The 27,500-nt window shown below is 40.8% G+C and overlaps 1 protein-coding gene across 1 annotated transcript in view; it reads left to right on the plus strand.

Moving 5' to 3' along the window:
* LOC145411055 (aromatic-L-amino-acid decarboxylase-like) overlaps positions 1–21,742 on the plus strand; it is a 36,947-nt gene extending 15,205 nt beyond the window's left edge. The window contains exons 5-14 of the mRNA XM_080281128.1: positions 1,471–1,570; positions 4,598–4,701; positions 4,927–4,994; positions 5,212–5,302; positions 6,548–6,741; positions 10,438–10,583; positions 11,224–11,306; positions 16,341–16,530; positions 17,251–17,323; positions 21,559–21,742. Coding sequence (XP_080137254.1) covers positions 1,471–1,570; positions 4,598–4,701; positions 4,927–4,994; positions 5,212–5,302; positions 6,548–6,741; positions 10,438–10,583; positions 11,224–11,306; positions 16,341–16,530; positions 17,251–17,323; positions 21,559–21,742 — 1,233 coding nt within the window. The remainder of the gene's footprint in view (positions 1–1,470; positions 1,571–4,597; positions 4,702–4,926; positions 4,995–5,211; positions 5,303–6,547; positions 6,742–10,437; positions 10,584–11,223; positions 11,307–16,340; positions 16,531–17,250; positions 17,324–21,558) is intronic.
* The last annotated feature ends 5,758 nt before the right edge of the window (positions 21,743–27,500 follow it).

Genomic DNA, 27,500 nt, shown 5'->3' on the forward strand with positions numbered 1-27,500 from the left:
AGTACTAAGTTGTGGTTAAATGAAATTCGATCAGCGTTGGTTCTGAGGTCGGAATGAGTCTCCTTGGTTACTAGCCAATCAAATCCTCCGATCTAACAACACTTGGCTATCACATGAGCTAAATGAGGTTAAGATCTTCATCACGCAGTAACAGGATCACTCTAACCCCAACTCAACCCCTTCATTCCTCGGTGGCGTCTTTTTTCTGTTTACTCTTGCTATCCCCAGACGATTTTACTCAGTCTGGTTGAGACTTTCCGGATTGGACTGGTTAAATATGGCCTTCATTAACCCTCTAATTGCCAGGGAACTCTCCTGAACTAAGTAAAATCGTCTGGAGACAGCAAAAATATAACAGAAAATAGATCAACACACTGAAGTGAATGTTTTCATAGTAGAGTATTAAAGTTGATCAAACTCATCTGCTCTGATGTTTATATGGTTCGTCTGTCCTATTCTAATCTATCCTATATTTAACCTAACATGACCTATGCTAACCAAATTCATGTAAATCTTGCTTAATCTGACGATATATCTAACCTAACGTAGTCTAACGATCTAACTCATTCTAACATAACTTGACCTGCGATAACTCAACCCAACTCAAACTTTGTCTATGTTAACTTAGATGGATGTAACCTGGCTTAACTTAATTCAACCTAACTTTACAATATAACCTAACTGGACCCACGCTGGCGTAACATGACTCAACCTAACTTGACCAAACATATTCTTCTCTATGCTAATCTGACCTAACCTAGTCTAACCTCACGTGTGTGTGTGTGTGTGTGTGTGTGTGTGTGTGTGTGTGTGTGTGTGTGTGTGTGTGTGTGTGACGTGGTAACAGACAACATAGCCTAACCTCACGTTTTTTCTTTGTTACGTATCCAAAACTGAACACTATTCCCTGAGGCCCAGTTGTCCTCCTACGCGCAGCAGATGACGTCACACCTTCACACATCACCATTTGGGAATAAATGCCAGATTTCCATTCTAAATGCATGTCAGGGCCATCTCATCCCACTCAGAACTAGCGTGGTGGCATTAGCGTTGCGTGAGAGAGAGAGAGAGAGAGAGAGAGAGAGAGAGAGAGAGAGAGAGAGAGAGAGAGAGAGAGAATTAGTGGAAGATCAGTCAAAACTGTTTTTAACGAAATTCGGATCTTTAAAGTGGACTCCGCCCCAGCTTGATACTGGTCTAGTGTCCATTTCCAAAAGCAGTCCAACACCTCCCAATAACCTTATCTAACCTAACGTGACCAAACTACAAGCTGAATTAAAGTCGCCGAACCTATCCTAATCAAACCTACCTTACCCCCATTTAACCTACCCTAACCTAGTGTAACTGAATCAAACTTCATCTAATCTAATCTATCCTAATCAAACCTACTTTACCCCCATTCAACCTAACCTAACCTAATGTAACTGAATCAAACTTAACCTAATCTAACCAAAGCTAATGCACTCACAGGTTATGGAGGAGGACCGTGCTCGTGGGCTGATTCCGTTCTACGTGGAGACCACCCTGGGCACCACCTCCTGCTGTTCATTCGACAACCTCGCAGAGATAGGTAAGTGAACTGTGGAGGAGGGAGGGAGGGATGTCGTGAGGGAAAAGGGCAGGAAGCGAGAGATGTGAGGGAAAATGAAAGCAAGGGAGGGATATAAGGAAAAAAAAAAATGGAGAAAGGGAGGGATGTTGTGAGGGGAAAGGGGAGGACGGGAAGGATGTTGACGAAAAAAGGGAGGATGGAAGGATGTTGTATGAGAAAATGGGAGGAAGGGAGAGAGGAAAGTTATTAGAGAAAGAGATGTAGTATCACGGAATGCGGTAGCATTCCTTAAGTAGGAATGGCGCAGGTTCAGATAAGCGTCCTCTCTTACAGAGTTTAGGAGCATTCGCGGGAAAACGGTCGCAAAGCTTAGTTCTAAGCTTGTGAACTAAATGACCTTCGCTATTCATGTGCAAAGTATTACTCGCAAAGTCTGCTAACCTTCGTTGCAGTCGCAAAATCGAACCACGTAAATATCGATTTTGTTCTTCTTTCTTTTTCTCTTTTTCATCACTCATAACTCTAAAACAAAAAGGCGTACGTTAGCGTATTATACATCAAAACGCTGCTTGTCAAGTGTAGATGTTTCATGTTTAGAAATGCATTCAGGGTACGGTTCGCGAGTTACGGCATGAAAACCGCATCGCGGTCACCTGTAAGTACGTCATTTTGCGCAATATTGGTTAGCTACAGCTCACCTACAGTTAAAGAACGTAACAAAATACTTCTTTTCACAGGAAGGCACCTTCGTTTTAGTATTTCAGTATGCCATGCATGTAACAATCCAAACCTAACTCTTGCTTTATGCATAATTATACTTCCACAAAATGATCATAAACCAGAAAACAAAAACTTTCTTCTACATTAGGAATGGCAAAAATGCACAGATAAGAGATGAAAAATACACAGAAACAAGAGAGCATTCACAACGGGAGGAGATTTGGAGACCTATACCCATTACTACATTCCACACTTTAACCACAAACTTGCAGCTGGTGGAATGTAGTAATGGGTATAGGTCTCCAATTCTTCTCCCATCCTGAATGCTATCTTGCTTCTGTGCTTCTTTCATCTCTTTTCTGTGCACTTTTGCCATTCCAACGTCTTAAAAATCATTTTTGAAAATTTTTTTTGTTTTCTATTAAGAAGTGAGACCGAGAGGAAGGGTAGTTGGGAGGAATGTTTTGAGAGAAAGAGACAGTGTGACGGTAGCGGGAGGGAGGGAAGGAGGAAGGAATAGACTGGCTGTTGTGAGGGAAAGAGAGGTGTTGTGAGAGGTGCTGTGACGCTGGTAGAAATGGATGAGAGAAGTTACGGAAAAAAAGAGTCAGTGTGAGGTTGGGAGGGGAACTGTGAGAGAAAGAGAGGTGGTGGGAGATGCAGTGGTGGAGCCGCGTGGTAAAGGTTAATGAGGGATGTTGGAGCGAGGTGGTGATGAATACCGGAACCAAGGTTGATGTGTTGTCTCATTTGTGTGAATGTTGGACAGTGTGGCGCAATGTCCTGTAATGTGTGTGTGTGTGTGTGTGTGTGTGTGTGTGTGTGTGTGTGTGTGTGTGTGTGTGTGTGTGTGTGTGTGTGTGTGTGTGTGTGTGTGTGTGTGTGTGTGTGTGTGTGTGTGTGTGTGTGTGTGTGTGTGTGTGTGTGTGTGTGTGTGTGTGTGTGTGTGTGTGTGTGTGTGTGTGTGTGTGTGTGTGTGTGTGTGTGTGTGTGTGTGTGTGTGTGTGTGTGTGTGTGTGTGTGTGTGTGTGTGTGTGTGTGTGTGTGTGTGTGTGTGTGTGTGTGTGTGTGTGTGTGTGTGTGTGTGTGTGTGTGTGTGTGTGTGTGTGTGTGTGTGTGTGTGTGTGTGTGTGTGTGTGTGTGTGTGTGTGTGTGTGTGTGTGTGTGTGTGTGTGTGTGTGTGTGTGTGTGTGTGTGTGTGTGTGTGTGTGTGTGTGTGTGTGTGTGTGTGTGTGTGTGTGTGTGTGTGTGTGTGTGTGTGTGTGTGTGTGTGTGTGTGTGTGTGTGTGTGTGTGTGTGTGTGTGTGTGTGTGTGTGTGTGTGTGTGTGTGTGTGTGTGTGTGTGTGTGTGTGTGTGTGTGTGTGTGTGTGTGTATGTTATCCAGCCTATGTTCATATGAAAGTATGGATGAATAGTGTCCACATAATAGACAACCTAAATCTACCCTGTCTGACTTTTCACGATATGCTTCCCAGTTGTCTATAGTGAAGTAGGTGTGAGGGATGATCATGTTATGTGTGGTGCTGGGAGGTGATGTTATGTGTGGGATGATGGAAGATGATGTGTGTGGTGCTGGGGGAGTTGATGTTATGTGTGGTGCTGGGGGAGTTGCAATTATGTATGGAATGATAATGGTATGTGCGTGCTAATGTGTGGGATGATGATGATGATGATGATGATATGTGTGGTGCTGGTGGAGTTGATGTTATATGTGAGATGATGATGGTATGTTGGGCTGGTGATGATGTTGTGTGGGATGATGTTATGTGTGGAGCTTGAGGTGTTAATACTATGTGTGGGATGATTTTATGTGTGTGATGTTATGTGTGGCGCTGGGGTAGTTAATGCTATGTGTGGAATAATGATGTTAGGTGTAGTGATGTGGGCGGCGTTGTCAAGGGTCCCCATCTGTAAATGATGTTTGTTGGCTGTGTCGTGGTTTTGCTTTCCTAGTGCCGTTTTGTTATTTCTACGTGACACACCTCCATACCATGTTATGCTATGTGCTGGCAATGTCGTCTCACATACTGCCAAGTGACCTTTTCAGAATTGGCCTAAAAAGCAAATTAATACCGCTTTTGTGTTCTCAATCACCAGCGAATATAATTGTTTCATGATGACGGTAGCAGTGACAATGCCCCTGACGTCAACCAATCGGATTACGTAAGAGTGGGTCAATAATAGGTCACGTGTTGTACTCCGCGATATTAAAGTAGACCATTCTGACCTTCCCTTCTCACCCTACTAACTCCCTCCAACCCCTCCTCGCCATACTAACCCCCCTCCACCTCCTCACCGTACTGACCCCCCGCCTCCCTCCCCAGGCCCAGTGTGTGAGGAGTTTGGCGCCTGGCTGCACGTGGACGGGGCATACGCTGGCAATTCCTTCATCTGCCCGGAGCTGAGGGCACCCATGAGGGGCATACAGGTCAGAAAAACACCACGCTCACGTTTTGGTGGTCGTCCATGTTGTTACTACTGTACACACACACACACACACACACACACACACACACACACACACACACACACACACACACACACACACACACACACACACACACACCAATACACACCGTGCGCCTATATATACTGCAAATACTTCATATGAGTGATGTCAATAACTAAGTTGCTTTTCTTTCTCCTCCCACAGTACGCCTCATCTTTCAACTTCAACCCAAACAAGTTCATGCTCACCAACTTCGACTGTTCTCTCATGTGGTAAGCGATGGAAAACTTTTATTATGCCTAAAAATACAACTGCCTATAAGTAGGAATAAGTTTATCGATTATTCAACAATTTAAGTTTTGCATACAGAGTTTTTATTATAGATAAATATATAGACAGAGACAGACAGATATGTAGATATAAATAAACCCTACGCTATTACCCTCCCGCATACCTTTAAGTATTTTAATATTTTGCCTTAATCTCCAGGGTCCGGGATCGATTCCGCCTAACACAAGCTCTGGTGGTGGATCCGCTCTACCTCCAGCACTCCTACTCAGAGAAGTCCATCGATTACAGGGTCAGTTGCACCATTTACCTCTTGGACTGTGTGTGTCGCTTCTCTCTTGGATAAAACTGTCAGGAGTTGATCACGGTGAAATGCCAAAGCTGTACCATCCCAGTCAAAGAGTTAAAGACCAAAAGTACAAAAGACCAAAATGCAAACGACCAAAAGTACAAAAAAACTAAAGTACAAGAGACCAAAAGCACAAAAAAGCAAGTACTAATTCCTACAGTTACATTATTTTTTATGCTTACAAATAAACTGGATCGAAAAACTAAAGTTTCAGATAACAGTTTTTTCTTTTATTTAAGGTGTATTTATCTTTTCACTCTCCCCCTTCGTCCATCCTTTCTACTTAATCCCTTTTAGTGCATTCATTTGTTATTCCCTTTTCCACCCCTGCACAAACCACAAAGATGAATCCAAAGAGGGACTACCATTTCTCTCTCTCTCTCTCTCTCTCTCAAACATCACAGCACATACCTCCAAGTTTATGTATCTGGTACCTACCATCCTTTTTACCCATCTACCAGCCTTCCATCCTACCTACCTACCTGCCTATCAACCAATCTTCCAACCTACCTATCTACTACCTACCAAACTAGAACCATCTTCCACACGGCTTGACACTCCGGGAATAGGCCTGGCAGTTCGTTCCCTGAGGCCCAGCAGTCCTACGCGTCACACACCTCTACACATACCAACCTATGTGTTTATCCGTCTACCTGCCTACCTACCTCTCTACCTTACCTGTCAGCTTATCACTCCCTAACCATTACCTACCTGCCTATCTATATCTGTCTATCTATGTGTTTACCTGTTTCATATATCAATCTATATATCTATATATCTATCTGCCAACAAAACCAAGCCCCTATTCTCTTTCTCATACAGCACAACAGTTATCTGTCTACTTTCTCATTCATCTGTCTACCTTTTCCCGTAACTGTCTCCCTAATCGTCTCCTACATACCTACCTACAGTATCCTCCTTCCCCCTCCCTCTATACACACACACACACACACACACACACACACACACACACACACACACACACACACACATACACACACACACACACACACACATATATATATATATATATATATATATATATATATATATATATATATAATATTCTACCTATCTATCTATCAGTATGTCTGTCTATCCATCTACCCCTGTTTATCACCCTTTTCACTTTCCCATCCAAACCATCCACACATCCGCCTGACCATCCTCCCCTTGCCACCCACACAGCACTGGGGCATTCCACTCAGCCGCAGGTTCCGCGCCCTTAAACTGTGGTTCGTGATCCGCTCTTTCGGCGTGGAGGGACTGCAGGCGTACATCAGGGAGCACTGCAGACTGGCCAAGAGGTTCGAGGCTCATGTGGCCAAGGATAGCAACTTCGAGGTGGCCAGTCCTGTTCACCTTGGCCTTGTGTGCTTCAGGTCAGTAAATAAACGGAGGAAGAATAGGAGAGACGAAAGGAGAGGCGAAGGGAATCTGAGTGGAAGCGATAGAAAAATGTAAAGATGGATGGATGGGTGGATGGAAGGAATAACTGATGGATGAATGGATGGAGAGATGGATGGTTGGAGGGAGAGAGGTAGGAGTGATAACATGCAGTTAGGTGGACTGATGCAAATGGATGAGTGGATGAAAGAATGGACAAATGAGTGGATGGATGGTTGGATGGACTGGATGTCTGACTAATGAATGGATGAATGAATGAATGGAGTGGTAGGGGGATCGACTGACTGATTAGTGAATGGATGGAGGGGTAGATGGATCGACTGAATGACTGACCGATAATGGATGATTGGATGGAAGGATGAAAGGATGATGGACAGATGGATGGATAGACGGACTGATGGAGAGAGAAATAAATGAAAGGATGAATGAACAGACAAACATATGAATGGATGGGTAACTAACACATATGTAAGGTCTGATGGGTAAGCAGATAGATGGACAGACGGAGGGGGGTAAAGGTGAGAGAATTAGAAACAGGATCACGTTGCTAATGACACCAAGTTTGAGGTTGTTAGTCCCATTTACCTTGGCCTTGGGTGTTCTAAGGTAATGAAGGAGTGGAGTGGAGGGAGAGATTGAGGGGAGGTGGAAGGGAAGAAAGAGGGAAGAGGAGAAGATGGAGAGGCGAGATAAGTGGAATGAAAGGGTGAGCATGATTGGAGAAAGATGTGGAAACGGAGAGGAAGAAGAGACGGAAGACGGGAGGGAAGGAGTGAAAAGGGAGGGGAGAAGAATGAAAAGGGATGGGAGGAAAGAGGGAAGAGTGAAGAAAGGAGAGAGGGAAGAAAGACTTGAGAAGGACGGATAGATAAAAGGAGGGGGGATACAAAAAAGGGAGTGAAGGAGAGAAGGAATAATGAAGGAAATGGGAGAAATGTGAAAAAGAAAAATAATATACGAGAAAACCTACCACGAGTATTATAGAATCAGAAGAGACAGATGGCAGACGCGGAAAGAAGGAAAGCAAGAAGAAAACAGAAAGAAAAAGGATGAAAAAAAAAAAAAAGTAAACAAAGATTTTCAAGGCTGAGATGGGAGGCAAGCATTTCAGACTTCAAAAGGAGGAGAGAGAGAGAGAGAGAGAGAGAGAGAATGATGAATGGTAGGAAAAAGAGACAGGAAAGAACAGAGACATCGAAACAGAAAGTGGGGATGGTCAGGGAAGAAGAGAGATGTGGAGAGGAAAGAGGGGAGGGGAGAAGAGAGGGAGGGAGGTGAAGAAGCGGAAGTGAGGAAAGGTCAGTTGTGAAGCCCACGTAGAAAAGAGTTAACAGGGGGTCGTGTAGTTTATGTTATGTAGGTGGTGACTGGGAGGAAGGAAGGATAGATGAAAGGAAGAAGGAAGGATAGATGAAAGGAAGAAGGAAGGATAGATGAAAGGAAGAAGGAAGAAAACGAGTAAGAAGGAAGGCAAGGAGTAAGAAGGAGGGCAAGGAGTAAGAGGGAAGGAAAGGAGTAAGATGAAAGGAAGGAGTAGGAAGGAGGGAAAGGAGTAAGATGGAAGGAAAGGAGTAAGATGGAAGGAAAGAAGTAAGAAGGAAGGAAAGGAGTAAGATGGAAGGAAAGGAGTAAGAAGGAAGGAAAGGAGTGAGAAGGAAGGAAAGGAGTAAGAAAGAAGGAAAGAAGATGGAAGAAGAGGAATAAAGAAAAGACGGAAAGATGCGATGAGGAAAGGAGAAAAAGAAAATATGAAACATGGAAAAGAAGAAGGAATGAAGAATGGAAAAATGGTTCAGGAAGGAAGGAAGGCAGGAAAATTAAGAGAGGAAGAGGAAAGATGGAAGAGAGAGGGGTGGGAAGAGAAACGGAAAAATAATGAAGGAAAGGGAGAGTATGGGTGGCAGAAAGGATAATGTAGGTGGAGAAAGGAAGGAAAAGAGGATGACTGAGGAGGGAGATGACCTAGAGAATAAATAGACAATTTTATTTATTTATTTGTTTATTTATTTATATGTATATACGCACACACAGGGAATAATTGAACTCCACCGACAAACTTTTCGGATCAACTATTAGGCAAAAAGAAACAAAGAGTATTCTATGCATTTTTCTCCAGAAGTGCTTCATTAATGATTCTGAAGCACTGTATCTAATGCTGCCGTAACAGAATTTCAAATCTAGTGTTATACAGGGATAAAACCACTTAACCTAAATACCATGAAAGGAATCAGTAGTAGGTTAAGTGTAACCATTACACTTACATTACACCTACATTAATCGTTTATGCAGAAATGTGTTCAGCGTATAACGTGTTTTCAGCGACACCTTTAACAGTGTCTGAACCAATGTATCAAATTTAATGAGGCAAATTTTCATCGATGGTCACACGCGTCATCGACTCGAAGGAAGAATGCAAAGAATGAGACAGGTGTCCGAACACAGGCTCCACCCGCCTTTAATAATTGATGACCAATTAGTTGTGTTTATGCAGATACCTTGGTAACTGCATGGTGGTGTCATGTCTATTTATATACCTTTTTATCACGACATGTCGTATACTGTATATCACGCAATACACGAAACGCATAGTGTAAATATTCATAGTTCATGCATTCTAAACATCAGGGAATCTAAAACTACTGATGTTGCAAATCCAAGCAGATGCTGAAGCACTACAGGTCATCCCGACCCAGGGTGAAAGCGACCTCAAGAAAATGGGCAACATAACACCTTCATACTCTGGGCAGAGAACATTTAGCATATTGTTTTTAATGCACAGCAAAGTGGTTAGGGGTTAATATTACTATAACGGGGCCTCATACCCGTATGCCAAGTATAGTACATGGCCACAGACTAATAGACGTGAGGAGGGAGGGTGTAGGAGAGCAGCGGAGGCATTGTTCGGATGGCCACTTAATATGTCAAGGGCGTAGGAGAACAAGGGGGGGGGGAGCAGGGGCCCAGGTCCCCCCCCCACATTTTTTCAGGGGGGGGGGAGCCCTAGGTATATTGGGCCCCTCCACTTTTTGGTACTACAATGTACTGAGTCGGAGTGCATTTGGGAGGAAAACATGACTTCAGTACTTCCATACTCTAGAATGACACATAGTACATATTTTTACAACACACGTATAATAACAATACTAGGAAATTTCATGATAAAGAACCTATGACGAACAACCCTAAATATTTCTTTAGCAATTTACTCGGCTCAGCCTAGCACAAGTCAGACGTCTTTACATCTCAGTGCTGCAGTTCACTGTCTTCAGATTTAGATAAAATTTTCCTTGATCCCTATTTTTTACTCCATCTTAACATTGCTGCTCCCCCCCCCCCTCCCCCACACTTTTTTTTTTTTCTTTTTTTTTACCATGCTACGTCGCTGTTTATGTCCTTGGCCTGATCCGCGATTGACTGAATTTCTTAAAATACCTCTCCCACTAATAAAGCATTTATGAAGGAAAATGCACAGCATAAATGACTGTATTTACAGTAATACACATGTCTGTTGGAAAAGTTCACATACATACATAAACACAGACCGGTAGACAGATAGACATATACCTGAACACAACCAATCCACACCATGACAAACTCAAGGTCCGCAACTCATAATCTACCTATCCATCGTTCCCCACCTCTCGTCTAACCTACCCCCTCCCCCCCTTCAGGTTACGGGGTTCGAATCAGGTGAACCAGAAGCTACTGTCGTCCATCAACGCCTCAGGCAAGCTACACATGGTGCCCGCCTCACTCAATGACAAATACGTCATCAGGTTCTGCGTGTGTCGACAGAACGCTACGGACGAAGACATCGGTGAGTAAAAAGGTTATGGTACCTGTCAGCCAGTGAGAAAGAGTGAGATGTAAAATATGCGAGGAGTTCGAGGGGAATATTTACACCAATGCCTTAAGAGGTAAAAAGAACCATGCCTGATGATGAACTGGTTAAGTTCAATATGGCTGATGAAAATGTTTATTTATATATATATATATATATATATATATATATATATATATATATATATATATATATATATATATATATATGTATATATATATATATATATATATATATATATATATATATATATATATATATATATATATATATATATATATAAGAAAAATACTTAAACAGAACTTAAACACAACCTAAAAATACATATGTACCAACAGCTCAACCAAGTCACAAAAAAAAAATTCTTAATCTATAATTTTCAGTGTTAAGCTTTTCGCCCAAAATGAATGGCTTGTAGTTTGTATGTTTATTTTTTGATGGGGGTTCTTTGATGCTCAGATTACTTCCACAGTTTTCAGATTTGCTGAAAACAAATTAGAAGCGTCCATCATCCTTAATTTAGTAATTAAATTTCTTGAATAAGGCACTTCAAAAATGCGACTCTAGCCAAAATTTAGGGTGAAGGTTTATAAATTATTTTTTTGTTTTTTTGCAGACTACGCTTGGGATGTGATCACAACCTTTGCTACACAGCTTCAGGACAACAACCTGGCGCCGGAGGTCATCAACAAAAACCAAGTAAGAATAAACAACGAAATACACAGAAACAATAACACCAACAACTATATCATCGTTACTCATCACCGACCATTTTTTTTTTTTTTTTTCACAACTAGGGTCGGGGTGAGGTAGGACCCAGAAAACAAGGAATGTTAAGTAAGAATGTGGAACAAACAACAAAAACACAAAACAATAACAGTAATAACTGCATCACCATCAACACCACTTACTTTCCCGCATACAAATGGTGTAAAGCAGGATCCAGATAGCAAGGAATGGAAGTGTTATGACAGTGAAGCAGAGAACGAGAAAATCCCTCCCCCCCCCCTCCAGAAAAAAAAATAACAACTGTATCATCATCATCATCATCATCCCACCAGAGGATGGGGGTAAGGTAGGGTCCAGAAAACATGGCCAGAGAAAGTGTGGAAGAGGGAGAACCATCAGTAGCATGCCCAGTAATACAGGACAGACAGACACACATTCACACACTACTCACCCTACCCCCTGAGTCCTGGTTCCCTCTCATAGAACTAACCATTTGTTGATATAATAACAGCACCAATAAATAAATACATAAGAATAACAGAAATACCACCAATGCCAGCACTAATAACACTTATGTTTGAGGTCATGGAGACTCGTTAGCACCTCCTCCTATGCGCTTTATCCTGTACACTGCACCTCAATAGCCTTTTGAATGTTACTCATGCAAATTACGTCGATATTAAAACGATGTAAGTACTAAGCGATACAAGAAAATTTAAAGGTGTAATAAGCAAAATAAATCGCTAGGCAAGAGGTGCTACGGAGGCCCTGTAAAGACGACTCACTGCATTTTAAACCTTCAAATCTAGGAACGTATAGTGCATTTTTATTTTAATCTTGCTGTCTCTAGACGATATTTATTTATCTACTTATTATTATTATTATTATTATTATTATTATTATTATTATTATTAGCCTGAGACAGACCTCTAGTGGTGGAGGAGTTAATAAGGCTATGTATATACTGGGTGGTCCGTATATAGCGCTCCACTAGAAACTAACCTGGTAATATCTAATGTGCTGTGGAGACGGCTCAGTCTGTTGGTGTGGGCGTGGATGTGGCATTGGGAGTTGGAAGTGAATAAATGATACGAGACAGACATTGATAACACTGACTGAGCCGTTCCCGCAACACACGAGAAATCTCCCGAGGGACGTGGAAGAGGACATTCATATATGGACCACCCTGTATATTTCTGCCCAGTTGCAAAGTCTCCCTCATGCTGAATAAAATCGCCCGGAGATAGCAAGAATAAGAAAGAGAGAGAGAGAGAGAGAGAGAGAGAGAGAGAGAGAGAGAGAGAGAGAGAGAGAGAGGTTAACAGATCCCCGCCATACTTTCCTACATTTCAGCTTGCCTCATTAGCCCGCCGACCATCCTTCAGTGAAAGGCTAAGGGGTCCATAACGAGCGTAAAGGGTAGCAGCCAGACCCATATTGCCCTCCTTCCATGTGCAGGGGCCCGAGGGTAGGCTAGGGTACATGAACAGCCTACTCCCCCTTGACGGCATTATGTGATCTAAAAGCCTCCACTCACCTCTTGGGGAATCGAACCTGTGTATAGTTACTCCGGTTGGGAAGTTCTGGACAAAACGTTTTTCAGTGCCGGACATAATATAAAACATTATCCAGTGCTGGACATAATATAAAACATTATCCAGTGCCGGACATAATATAAAACATTTTTCAGTGCCGGACATAATATAAAACATTTTTCAGTGCCGGACATAATACAAAACGTTTTCCAGTGCCAGGCAGACATGTTACAGAGGAGAAGCAAAGCGCCTAGGAAGTGACCTAATGCACCAGGGTTTTCATTCATTTACCCTGGTCTACATGGTCGGACAAAATGCATCCAGATATGTCCGATTTCAGCCTCACTGTGACCTGGTCAAAGACAGCATCTGCTTTCCTGTGCCTGGCCTGCCTTTAGCCTTAATTATATTTTTGTACGTCTAAATTATTATACTGAACTCAGGAAAAGCCCCTTTATTTAAGCAGGTCACAATAAATGCCATGAAAAAGTGTAGCTCATCTAGTACAGCTATTGCGGCAGCAATTATGAAAACTGAGTGACCGAAAGTGTGAGCACGCTTCTTATTTTTGACACAGTTATGGATTACCTGCTTGTATGTATTTATTTATTTTATTTATTTATTTATTTATTTATTTATATGTATCGGTGTTTCTTGGTTGGTTGGTTGGTTTGTTACATGATCAGCCTGCATCCCAAATAACAGAGTGTAGTCACCAACAGCATAGAAAGGTCAGGAAGATTTTGTCATTGTTACATGCTTCAAAAACTGTCGTCAAAATAGGGGTTTTGTTTACACCATCGAGCCCTCAGTTTTAATAATGGGACCAACGGAGGTTTAGGTGTAGTTGCTTAAGTGGACTATTGATGTAAGGACGTAACTGTAATACTTATATACCTATTATACTAATAACACGTGCTGTAAATAGTGATTAATATAAACAGCCTGGTGCTGTGAAGAATTAATTGTAATATCTCATGTTATTCATGACACATCCATTGTCCATGGGTCTTACTGTTGTTAATGTGACGTAATATAAACAGCCTGGTGCTGTAAAGGGTAACTGTATTATTTTTCTCAATTTCATAACACGCTGTCCATGTGTCTTTGTGCTGTAAATGTGATATAATATTTTTGTACCAATCGTGGCATCACTTTTTCATCAAAACACGAAAAGAATCATCTGCTTTTACCTCCCGAAGCTGTTGCATGACAGCTTGGTTCAAAGCAAAATAACCCATGGAACAAGACTTACTACATGATGAAAGAATAGAATGACACACTGCTGATTTAATACCTGTAGCTTGTAACCTTAACATGGTCCACATTTTCGCCACTGTGCAGCACATTTCACGTAGCTAAGTGGAAAAAAAAAAAAAAGAGGGGGGGGGGACAATGCTACGGCTATACCCTTCCCATTGCACTTATTCGTGACTACCACCGTATACAGTACTAGTGTTGATCAATCGCTACAACTCAGCCTTCAAGATGGAAAGATGGCAATTTTAGAGTAAAACGAGTAGAGTAATGATCTGGGTGACGGTAAAGTGATTATATTCGACCGTGAACACCTGCCAGTATCCATCTTGGTGCCATGTATATCAAAATTACGAAGTTGGTGAGAGAGAGAGAGAGAGAGAGAGAGAGAGAGAGAGAGAGTGTGTGTGTGTGTGTGTGTGTGTGTGTGTGTGTGTGTGTGTGTGTGTGTGTGTGTGTGTGTGTGTGTGTGTGTGTGATGCGTGGGAAATGTTGAAATTGATAAAATCGCCAATAATCATGGTCACCAGGTGCTGCGGCTTCCTCCCTATCATTGCCAGCTCAACCCCATAAAGCTGATCTGGGCTCAGGTCAAGAATGATATGAGGAAAAGAAACTCAAATTCTTCTAAAAAATTACGAGTGATCGAAGAGCCGACGAGAAATGCTATAGAAAAAGTAACAGCAGAAAACTGGCAGAAATGTGTGGCACATAACAAAAAAAATAGAAGAATAATTTATGGGAAATGATATTGCTATAAACAACATGACAGAAAATTTTATCAATTTATCGAACAAGTCCAGCAGCGATGAAGATGAATAAACCAGTGCTGTGTGAGGTGTCCTGTTTATACTTATTGTAAATAAGAGTTGTAAATATAAATATATGCCATATACATGCATTGTTTAATATTATACAAGAGAGAGGGAGAGAGAGAGAGAGGGGGAGAAAGGGGGGGAGGGAAGGAAGAAAGAACAAAGAGAGAGGGTGGGGAGGGAGAGGGAGAGAGAAACTTTCCCTTTTCCTATTCATCACACACACACACACACACACACACACACACACACACACACACACACACACACACACACGAGAAGGGAGACAGAGGGTAATGCGTATTTCACCATTTTTTATATAAACTCTATCTTGATAGAAGTTATTATCAGCAAATCATATGACTGATATTTTAATAACGTTTCGCCATTTCGCGATGAATTGGTGATTAGGTTTGCAAATCAGGATAGAACTCGTAATAATGCCTTCAAATGACACAAATTCATGTTTGGATTGGATGTAGGATTAATTAATATTAGGTCAGAAAATAAAATATGATTGCTATATTCGAATATTAAAGAATAAAGAGCTCAAATCTCACTCTCTCTCTCTCTCTCTCTCTCCCTCCCAGGAGAGGAAGAAGAAGGGTAGGGCTGGAAAGAGAGTCAGGCTTTTATCCCTTTGTACGGTCACCTGTGTTCGATTAGGACTTGGGCGTAGCTTCTCCCGCCACTTTATATGGACGTTCTCGATGCTTGTTTGACCTTGACCTCATTTGACCTTCATAAAGCAGTTAGAAATCAATGTAAATCACGTATATTGGTTAAGATTAATATTTATCTGCGTTTAGAATCCTTTCAACCCGAGGACGCAGTTTTTCATTTCAATCTTGCAACCTCTAGTCACTCCAATAAATACTAGCAAGAAAAGTAGCAGCAGCAGCAGCAGCAGTAGTAGTAGTAGTAGTAGTAGTAATAATAATAATAATAATAATAATAATAATAATAATAAAATAAATAAAAAGAATGTGTGAAGGTAGCAAAAGCAGAACAGAAAATGCGTCTTTGGAACTTGACCTAAATATATGACCTTCCCAAACTCACGAACACCTTTTGGATTATTTTTATGCGCCAGGTAAACGCATAGATCGGTCTCCTTCTCTTAAATGTTCTGGAATACGGTAGCCTAAACTCGTGCCCCTACGCTCCAAAAAGGGGTAAAATGGGACAGGAATCAATATCCTTATGCACTGGTCTGAGCATTTATCCCTTTCAGTACGATGACTCTCTCTCTCTCTCTCTCTCTCTCTCTCTCTCTCTCTCTCTCTCATAATAATAATAATAATAATAATAATAATAAAATACACAACTGACTTGACTAACCTGATCGTTCTTTCCCATCACAGCTGGAGGAGAAGGAAAACATCAAGGAAGGCGAGGAGGAGGAGGAAGAAGAAGAGGAAGAGGAGGAGGAGGAAGAGGAGGGCGTGGAGGAGAGAGAAGAGGACGACTTGCTCAAGAGTATGGAGGCCAAGAGGAAGAGGAGTCTTCGATACAAGAGGTCCTTCTTCGTCCGTATGGTGTCTGACCCCAAGATCTATAATCCTAAGATCGTCAGGAGTCTACCAGGTAAACACACACACACACACACACACACACACACACACACACACACACACACGTTCCCTACACCCCGTCGGTTCGTCTATTTATTTACCTACGCGCTTTCTACTTGAAACCGTAGGAAAAAAGACAGATAGATAGACAAATAGGTAGATAACTAGACAGACAGGTAGACAGATGGATACAGAGGTTTGACAAGGTGCTTAACATATTGGTGTTTTTGTGCTGATTGACTCCAAGTACAGCATATTCATCTACAAACTTCACAGAACAAAAACGGACACTAATACGAGTATTTGGAGATGGATAGACAGGTAGATAGCCAGACAGATACATAAATATAATGCATGTAAATTATATGTAAGAGTGTGCTGGTAGGTTTGATAGGCAGGTAACTAGTTACACAGATATAGAAAATGATATAGATGTACCATACCAGTGTGTTGATGGGCTAGGTAAGTAAGTGGCTCTTGTACCAGTGTGTTGATAGGTTAGATAAACACCTAATCTGATACACAGTGATATATGCAGGAGTGTGGTGATGGGTTAGACATGTAGCTACCTAGATACACAGAGATACTGATTTATGTAACAGTCTCTTAATGGGTTAGATAAGATATAAAGTATGTACCAGTGTCTTAATGGGTTAGACAGGAAGGTAACTAGATACATAGATATACAGACAGTGATTTATGTAGGAGTGTGTTGATGAGTTACGTGTTTCAGGAGGCAAGACCCGCCGGCACACCACCACCGAGACCACTGAGGAGTCCACCGTGTCTGTCAACTCGCCCACCATGTAAGTACACAGCCACACTCACTCACCACCTCCGCTCGCCACAGAACTGACCTCTAAAAAAATGATAAAAAGGTAAAAAAAAAAAACTCGCAACCATGGCCCGCACTTTATTTGGCACAAGAGGCTTCGTTATGTTACTATGTCGCTATTCCTTAGCGACTTATTTTGTATCACTTTAGCATTCCTTTGTACGCTGTTCAGATTACTTTAATATCGACATAACTTGCAGCAATATTTGAGAATATATTGAGGTGTAATGTGTATAATAAATCCCTCAAGAAGAGATGTTATGAAATATCCAAAACCACTCGTAATACGACCCTGAAGCCGCATTTCTAGTTGCTCTGGATATATCGTAACGCCTCTTTCACAGCGATTTATTTTTACCTACTACATCTTTTCATCCTCCTGTACGTTACTGAAGCAACCCATATCGATACTTATAATATATAGATAACAAGAAGTGTTAGGACGCTTGCCATGCCACTCAGAATATGACAGTGATGCCCGTATTTTAAGTGGGTTTTACTGTTTCATAACACGTCTTCCTTAGCAATTTATTCTGCACATTACTCTTCAGTATTCTCTCGTTATGTTACTATATAGATATTAAAAATCTTATAAATAACATTCGAGAATACTAATGTGTACTACTCAAAAGAAATCGCATAGAAACAGATGCCACGAAGCCTCCTATGCCACCAAGAATATGGCAGCAACTTTCATACTCCAATACGAAATTACACGTCTTTCTCGCCGCCCGAGTCTGCATTCAGTATCTTAGCTGCTTAACTCCTTCAGGTCGAGGTATTTTGGTTGCTTAACCTTTCCGATTGAGGACGTCTTTTTTACTGTTCTTGCTACCGCCTGACGATACTCTTTAGCTCTTTGGATACCTCTCGCTGTAGTAAAGTTTAATGGAGATTTTTTTTTTTTAGCCCTTCCACCACGAAGTCTCCTTTAACTTATATAAAATCGTCTAGAGGTATCAAGAATAAAGTAACTAAAACGTCATCGTAGTGAAGAAGTTAACCCCTTCAATCTGGGATCGTGTTTTGTTGATTTTATTCTTTGCAATATCCAGACAGTTTCATGCAACTCAAGTGAGTCGTGTTGCAATGTATGGGTTAATGAAGGCTGCGCCTAAACCCTCCAGTTAAAAAAAAAAAAAAAAAAAAAAAAAAAAAAAAAAAAAAATCCCTCCTTAGCTAAATAAAACTGTCTGAAGATAGCAAGAATGAATGAAAAAAAAAATACGTTGCGAAATAAAAGAAAAATATGCCATCGGACTGAAGGAGTTGTCATATCGAGGAAGAAGCATATCTGTACGTAAAATTTGGGTGTACATAAAACGAGGGTGCGCATAAAACGGGTGAACATAAAACTTGGGTCAACAGTACTGAGGTCAGCGGAGGTCGATGGTAGTGTGATAGCATCGTCACCGGTGTTGTGCCATCAGTGTTGTCTAAGAATTATCTGGATACAAGTGGGCAGAATTTGCAAAACAGTAGTCTAGCTAAATAAGATAAAGACAGCCTAATGAGCAGTTCCCCCTGTGTATGCTGTGTCGTGCAATCAGAAATCAGTTTTGGCTGTGTGACGGCAACCAACAAGCGTATTTTCGACAGCTAAACTCCTCGTCTCTCCCGCTTTAACTTCACTGTTGGTGCTGAAGAGGGACGCCTTCATGTGGTGGCCCCGATATAACCAGGCGACACTGCCTGGTGATACAAACGTCCATCAACTACTTCGCATCCTCCGAAAGGAGGATGGTGGACCGAAGGAGAGCAACTTCAGCCTGTAGTCCACCAGCTTTATATCTCAGATGAGCCTGGAGCTAATAATACCGGTAATAATAATCATCATCATCAGACATGGGGCTGAAGCCAGCTCTTTGGCTTCGAAGCCGAAGCTGAAGCCCTTCAAATGTCATGAAATCGAAGCCGGCATCTTTGGAAAATCGTAAAGCAGAAGCCGAAACCGAAGCCGGCGTCTTTAGAAAGTCTTGAAGCCGAAGCCGAAACCGAAGGCGAAGCCAGGTAAACATTCACAAAGACAAAGCCGAAGCTGTATGAATTTTATGAAGCCAATAATCAGCTTCCTGTCACAATATCCCAGCTGTAACCAGCCAGTAAGAAAATAACCAACCAGTAAGAAAATCAAACTCAGAGAGCCCTTGCAAGTGTGTGTGTATAAAACCTTGCATCTTACCTTGGGGTAAATTGGTACAGTATATACCATTATCAGGCTAAGATACAAATACTGACCTTAAGAATGGGCAGTTTGGAAATAAAGTACTAGGTAAAAATTAATGTTTTACTGAGCTGAAGTCGATGCAAAAGAAAGGACCCGAAAATATGAAAATCAGAGTTATTATGCATATGGAATTTTCAGTTAATATGACTGCCAAGCTTTCAGAAAGCTAAAATCGTCCCATTACGTTCTAGACCTGTTCACATCATGATCCTCTTAAAGTAGCACTAAGATGCACTGTTTTCACCGTCCCACATGTTGTAAACATATTCTGCTCCTGCAACAAATTTTCTGGTCCTGATGCTCTAGCCAGCAGTTGGGGCTGAAGCCAACCACTTGGCTTCGAAGCTGAAGCCGAAGCCCTTGGAAAGTTGCAAAGCCGAAGCCGACGCCAAAGCCGCGACCTAAAATCCATGGCTTTATGAAGCCGAAGTCAAGGCCAAGGCCGCGACCTAAAATCCATGGCTTCATGAAGCCGAAGCCGCCTTCGGCCCCATGTCTCATCATCATCATCATGTACGGTACTATGAAAATTAGTCTTGAGAATCCGAAGCAAGACAACACTGACGACACTGATCTCTGGCCAAATAAAGTTATCATTATCGGTTCCTGAGGATTCATGAGTGTAATTATCAAATTCCATGGAGTGAGAGAAGTATGGGAGACTACAGGATTTAACTGGTGACTGATCATCACTTGGCAGTTATTCCTAAGGGTCATTTTTAAACCGCTACTGCATGAATTTCTTGATATAATAATTTTCTTTAAATATACTTTATTTTTTATTGTCCATCTAACATAATTTGCCACCGTGTTATCTTGGCAACTATAGTTCTTTTACCTTAACTTGGCCTAGATTTTTGTCCTTTTGCGGCTTATTTCACGTAGCTCAGAGGAAGAAGAAAACAATAATGTGGCTCTACATCCTTTCCACTGCACTTCTTCGTGACTAGTTACTACTCAAAATTCTAGATAGATATGGCAATTTTAGGCCAGGTTAAAGCAAAACGGGTATAGTTGTATTGTTGTTGGTGGCCAAGCACACAGCCAAAAAGAAGTTTATTAGGGAGTTGCTGGGTTACGTATGACAAGTTTTCGCATGCGCAAACTAGAAAAGGCTGCAACAAGCCCAGCGCAGACAAATACGGTTGTTTTGTCACGTGTGCTGCTGGCTGCATGCTTCGAAAAGTTACCTGCTTAGAACATTAAGTAAGGCAGTACCAGAACAGAATTGCATATGATGATAATGCCCTTTAGTTTCATTGCCTAACGGAAGAGATGTACAATCCCCTGCAAGAGTTCCGCTCCTCCTAACTGTCAGTAACCCATGACATCCTAATTAATAGTTTGGGTAAAGTTGCATCTACTCAATATAATCTGTTTGTTTAATCAGTTACTTCTGACTAACAGTTACTTTTAACTACCAATGTTAAAACAAAAGGAACAAGAGGAACGGAAATTATGCAGGCAGCTGTACAATTCAATAAGTCGTCGTTATAAGTCGTCTTTTTTTTTTTTTTTTTTTTTTTTTTATATATACTGTATATTCTTTTTTACTGTTAGTCCTTCGTAAAGTCAAATTACATACAGAAGTTCCACTGCAACCTACAAAAATTATTTACCAGTTCCACTCTATTTAGTGCCAAAGGTTCCACCCTACTTGAAGTGCCAAATGTCACACCCTGCTCTCAGTGCCAAATGCCCCACCCCATTTATAGTACCAACTGTTTCATGCTATTCACACTGCCAAATGTTCAACTCCATTTACAATATCAAATGTATAAAAGAATTTGTGATATTTTCGAAAACATATGCGACTTATAACGAAAACTGCCTGTATATGTAAACCCAGTGTTGTGAGTTGTATATAACAGAGCTACGGTTGTGGCTGCTAGAGGTAGTGTTGCTAGGCCATTTATTGTTTTTTGTGACGGTGTTGTGGTGTCGTATTTGTGAGTGTTGTTGCATGCCTGCCCCTACAGGAACTCCGCCTACCTCGGCAACCTGATAAAAGAAATCGTGGATGGGATGGACCTGAAATCTATCCTGCGAGACGAGGAGACAAGGCACAGGTTCATCACGAAGACAACCAGCGACCTCTCGGACAGACTGATGGCCTCGCCCCTCAACCTCCAGGCCTGGCGCCACGAGGAGGTCAAACACTGACACAAGGGGTCAGCAGGAGGCAGGCTAGATGAGGTCGTGGCGTCATAGCAGGGTAGGGCTAGATGAGGTCGTGACGTCACAGCAGGATAGGTTAGATGAGATTATGACGTCATAGGAAGGCAAGCTACATGAGATCATAATGCCATAGCAGGGCGGGTTAGATGGCCATGGCATCATAATAGCGTAGGTTAGATTAGGTCATGACGTCATAGTAAGTTAGGTTAGAGGCCATGTCATCGTACAAGGCCAGAGTATAGCATAGAGTTAGCGCAGACATAAGTTAATACGAAGGTCAACCACTGATCAAGAAGGAGAGCAAGGACGACTAGAGGTCATGTTGTTATTGGAGGAAGGACAGTAGTAGTTACTGTACAAATGAGGAAAATTATGCTAAGAGTACTGTAGAGTGAAAGCACAGACATATACAGAAGGTTAACCATTAAGAGGCGGTACTATCACGATCAAAACTTTGCCGACATTTTCTTGCCTCCTGTGGTAATGAAGATGTTACATGAAAAAAGAAATGTGATAACAAAATGAAACACACAACAAGCGAGTATGGGAAGGAAGGATATGTGTGATGTTCGTGGAGGAATGAGGAAATACGGTACTGTATGGAAGGGTGAACACAGTGCTGACAGGGGATTGTCGATTAGCTTTTGCTGGTAACAGGACATGATCATGGTTTGTCTAAATGAGAGAGGTTGGACTAAACTATGTGATCTCTAACTTGTCTGATCTCACACACTTAGGGTACAATTTTGGTACAAAGAGCTGGGTACCATTCGCCACCTCTGATATTTCATTATGCTGGGGATCTGTGATTTGATCCCAGGGATTGGAAATGTCAAAGAAACATCGAACAGTCTTTAAGGCTTAGAAGAGAGAGAGAGAAAGAAAAAAAAAAGGGCGGGGGGGGGGGGGGGAGATCTGAAGATCACAGCAAATAATATGAATGCCTTCCTCCCAAAAATGTGTCACTCTTGGTTCACCCGTACCGTCAGTTAAAACCAATAAGAAAAAAATCCAAGAGAAAGTTCTAGTGACCATAATTATTGTAGTGGTCTTAGGTTATTCCCTGATGCCTCCTTCCTGTTTTTTATTTACTTGTTTCTATAATTTATTTATATACTGCATGTGCCACGTTAATACATTCTGTGTTCCCATGACTGCCTATTTAAAAGCGATACAGACGGCATACAGGAGAATATTTTGGTGTAATATGCAAAACGAAATGTGGCTCTTAACTCTAACACTACGACATTATCAATACCAATTTATTCCTGCTGTCTCCAGATGGTTTTATTCAGCTTGGGAGACCACTCGTCCTGAAGGGGTTAATCGAAAATGCTTCAAACCCCTTCACAATGAGACGTCTACTCTAAGCTAAAGAAAATTGCCTGAATGTAGCAAAGGGAATAAATGAATAAAATAAATAAATAAATCCAAATCGTGGGTAAATAAATAAATAACTAAAAGTGGATAACTACCTAACTGAATAAATAAAAGTCCTGGACAAATTTATAAACAGATACCGGTATCCTGGATTTAAAAAAAAAATAAACATGCGCAAATCCTCGTAGCGAAAGGCTTAAGGAAGAGGCATGGGTGAGCCTCCTAAGACCACTATAACGCGACTCAACATTCATCACCTCCATATCATCACCTTCAGAGTCTAACCAAGGACGTTATACTGTGATCCCTTAGCATATTTTCGCGCTAGACTCAACATACCAGCATATTTTTATTACCTGGCTCTCGTGAATCCATTACGTAATTTGAGATGTAATATATAAAGTATTCATTGGGGCATTACTTTTTTATTCACTTTCATTTATAAGGCAATTATCGAGGCATTATATGGTTTATTATTTATTGTTATTCATTTCAGGTTTTTCATTTATTGCTGTATATTTCAGGCTTCTTAGTTATTCAGGTTATTTTTTGATGTTTAATTGTATGCTACCCATAATGAAGCTTCTTTATTCAATGTTCTGTAGTTGTATTAAGCACATGGGTTCTGTAATTTATGATACTTTTACCTATATTGTTTGCTCTGTTCATCTTTGCATTGTTTATATGTCACACACTGGACAGGTTATTCAGAAATTTATTTATTACTTTGCTGTATATTGCATTATCATTATTTTAAGGATGGTCATGCATCTACATTTCATTCACTGTCTTTCAGAAGTTCACATTTTCACCACAGCCTTTCCCCACACTCGTTATTCAGTCTGTTCACAAATGTTCACGCGTTTCACCGTTCCTCAAAGCAAGAGTCATTGTTCTCATTTCATTCACTTTATCGTCCTGTTAAACCATTCATCACTGTTACAGCCTGGTTTTCATTACATTCCCCTTACTGTAGTTCAAATTTCTCATCCTATTTATTGTTCCTTAATACAGCAATTTTAATCCATAATTTTGCACAACTTTAAAGAATTAATTTTAATCCACAGTTTTGCACAACTTTAAAGATTTAATTTTCTGAGAACTAAAATCTTTCTTTCGCGTGACTGATATATCCACAGTTCTTTTCCATCGTTTCTAATTAGTCCATTATTTCTGCGATCATTTTCTGATTTTCAGTCAAAAGTCTACATATTAATACATAACAATACAGTATAATAAATTCTTAACCAGTTAACTGACCTTAAATCTAACTCTAATCAATAGACATAATCCTACATTACTTCTAATTAGTCCGACTTTTTCATTAACTCTTACCATACGGGCGCTGCCTTTCCATATTTCCTACTGAAATGAGTCTTTCACAGGTTACTTGTTATTATTCGCGGATTTCCACAGCTACTGAGGATTTTTATAAACTCATCTCTGAAGGCTATAAATGAGGATTTACACACGTAACTATTCCGCTGACGTCTGCCAATACCGCGTTAATGTATGGATAGGTGAAGGATATCTTCAAACGAACGAACGACTGCCAGTAGCCGGCCTTATTTAACGTTCCTAACGCGCATCTTTTTAAATCTGAAAGATGGCTAACAAATGCAAGTGAGGTTTGGTTGAATTAGGCTTGGCTTGGTTTGGTTTGGTTAAATCATTAAGTTTCCCATAGCTTTAACACGAGATACACTGACGCGTCCGGTCACAGCGATGGTTGGCAGACAACGCGGCCAGTCGGCGAGTTCGTCGGTAAACATTGCCAAGGGCGACCTGGCCGCTTCCATACTCCAAAATATGTATATTTTGTCTTTTTCCAATCGCTTCTTGCAATCACAATTCAGCAGTTAACTATCTGTGTTGTATATGTACCAAAATTATTTACCCTGATATCGTAAGTTTGTTATAATACAGGCAGAATCGCCGCGCCCGTTTGGTTTAGAATTACGTATTTTTTTAACCGATTACCAATTTGTTTTAGATAGATAGACAGACAAATAAATAAATAGGTAAAGAAACAGATAGACAAACATAGACAGATAGATAGATATACAAATTAATAGATAGGTAGATAGATAAATACAGATAGATATCACGACACCATCTCTTAATTTTCCCCACCCGTTTACTCATTGTAGATCTAACTCTAATTTACATACAGTACCGTACATCATTTTACATCATTCCTAATTGCTAGCTCACAGTTTGTCAAGGAATGTCCTCATCAATAATCTAAGCTCTATATTTTTATACATAAATCTTCAGTATCACTCCTAGCCTTAGCGGGAGTTTCTTGTACCATAATTAATATGCTACATCAGCCCCCTCAATACGATGACGGGTAGTATTTTATTCATGACACCTCCATCCCACATATTCAGCATAAAGGAGGAAAGGTGACTAGTTGTAAAGCAAGTTAGTGAGGGTAGTTTCAACGAGGAATATATCACAAGCTAAATTAAATCATTTGGTAGCGACACAAACAATACATAAGACGCCATCGTAGTGAGGGGGTTGGCCTAAACTCCTGTCCACTGTACTACTGTATCCGGGGTATTGTAACCTTAGAATCGCCTGATGGTCTAGTGATTAGGACGCCCCAGTTGAAGTGACGACCCTGTAATGTACACGGGTTCGATCCCCACGAAGTGACTGGGGTATTTCCAATCATGTAATTCCACCATGGAGAGTAGGTTGGTCATCTACAATTAAATCTATTAGACCACGCATGCCTAGCCTCAGGCCCCTACACCTCAAAGGGGATACTATGGGACTGACTGTATTTTAGAATCTTCCATCCAGCTTTGCAAAATTCAGTAACTTGTCTATCATTAATGGTTGTGTATTTGGGTAACTCGTAATAATAATAAATATATGTATATGGTTTTATATCATAAGAGTAATTCGTGGGTTTTATTGGATGGGTACCTTTGGTGATGATGATGATGATGATGATGGCCTGGATATCTGACACTGTCTTGTGGCTTTGACCTTCGACAGAATGCTCTTAAAATCGACATTCTTCAGTGCTGCCTAACACTTAATCCTTCAACCAGCTTTTGTTTAAATCAGATCAAAACTGTTTCCGGTGACTTTGCCCACTGACCTTGACCTTTCCCTCTGACCTTGACCCTTGAGTGTTCTCAAAATCCCTGCTTTATCATGAACTCTTCCACAAAGTTTAGTCTGCATCGGATAAGTTGACTTTGCCATGGGACCTTGATTTTTTACGTATTACTCTCAAAAGAGATCAGTCTCTTAGGCGATACTCAACTCATCCACCAAGTCTGATCCAAGACAAAACTCTTGAATTTATTTTATTTACATGAGACATACGGGTCGAACTTTGACCTTGCTCTGTTATCTTGACCTGTTGACTAATTGTTCTCAAAACTGAATCTCTTTGTAGTTTATTCTTTCTTGATCCTAAACCCTTCCACCAAGTTTATTTAAAATTAGATCAATACTGCATGAGTTGACCTTGCCCTTTGACTCTGACCTTTGCCTGACTGCCCTCAAAACCTAGTACTTTTTAACTTTGCCTTATCTTCAACCCTTCCACTAAGTCTAGTCTAAATCAGATGATAACAGTTTTAGTCGTCCTTGCTCTGTGACCTTGACTTTAGGTCTTTTGTTATACTGTATATATATATATATATATATATATATATATATATATATATATATATATATATATATATATATATATATATATATATATATATATATAAGCTTACTCTTTGGTTGACCTTGCAACATTTGCATTGAGCTTAGCTAAAATCGGATTAAAACTGCTTTATTTTGTTAACACACCCACACACACGAGCAAACTCTGACCTTGCCCTATGACCTTGACTTCTGATTGTTCCCAAAAACGAATAACTTTAATCTTGACTTACCCCTAACATTTCTCCTTAGTTTGTTCACAATTAGATAAGGATTTTGTAAGTTGGTTTTGGTAGGATCACCTTCGGTCTAGCCTGAGACCTTGACCTTTGACTCATTGTTCTCAAAAACAATAGGTTTCTTCAATGGTTGTTCCCCACTCCTTCTACCAAGCTTGATTAAAGTCTGATAAAACTGAGTTATCTGAATAACACATTCACACGTGCTCACCGGTCAAAACATAGCACCCATTCTTGCCTCGCAAGCGCGTGTAATAACAATAATGCTGCCACGGATCCCCAGAATTAATGAAATGTACACAAAACTACCTGAAATATTTTATAACAAATCGATATATCAGTGACAAGGGTGGATAATCTTGCCTTAACTCTCAAGCACAACCGAAGACAATGATGGTTGTCCTCTGGCTTGTCTCAACCAGATGTGAAGGGTGACGGGTGGAGGG

Source organism: Coenobita brevimanus, chromosome 87 (genome assembly GCF_032717465.1).
Source record: "Coenobita brevimanus isolate Jiangsu-jjx chromosome 87, ASM3271746v2, whole genome shotgun sequence".
NCBI lineage: Eukaryota > Metazoa > Arthropoda > Malacostraca > Decapoda > Coenobitidae > Coenobita > Coenobita brevimanus.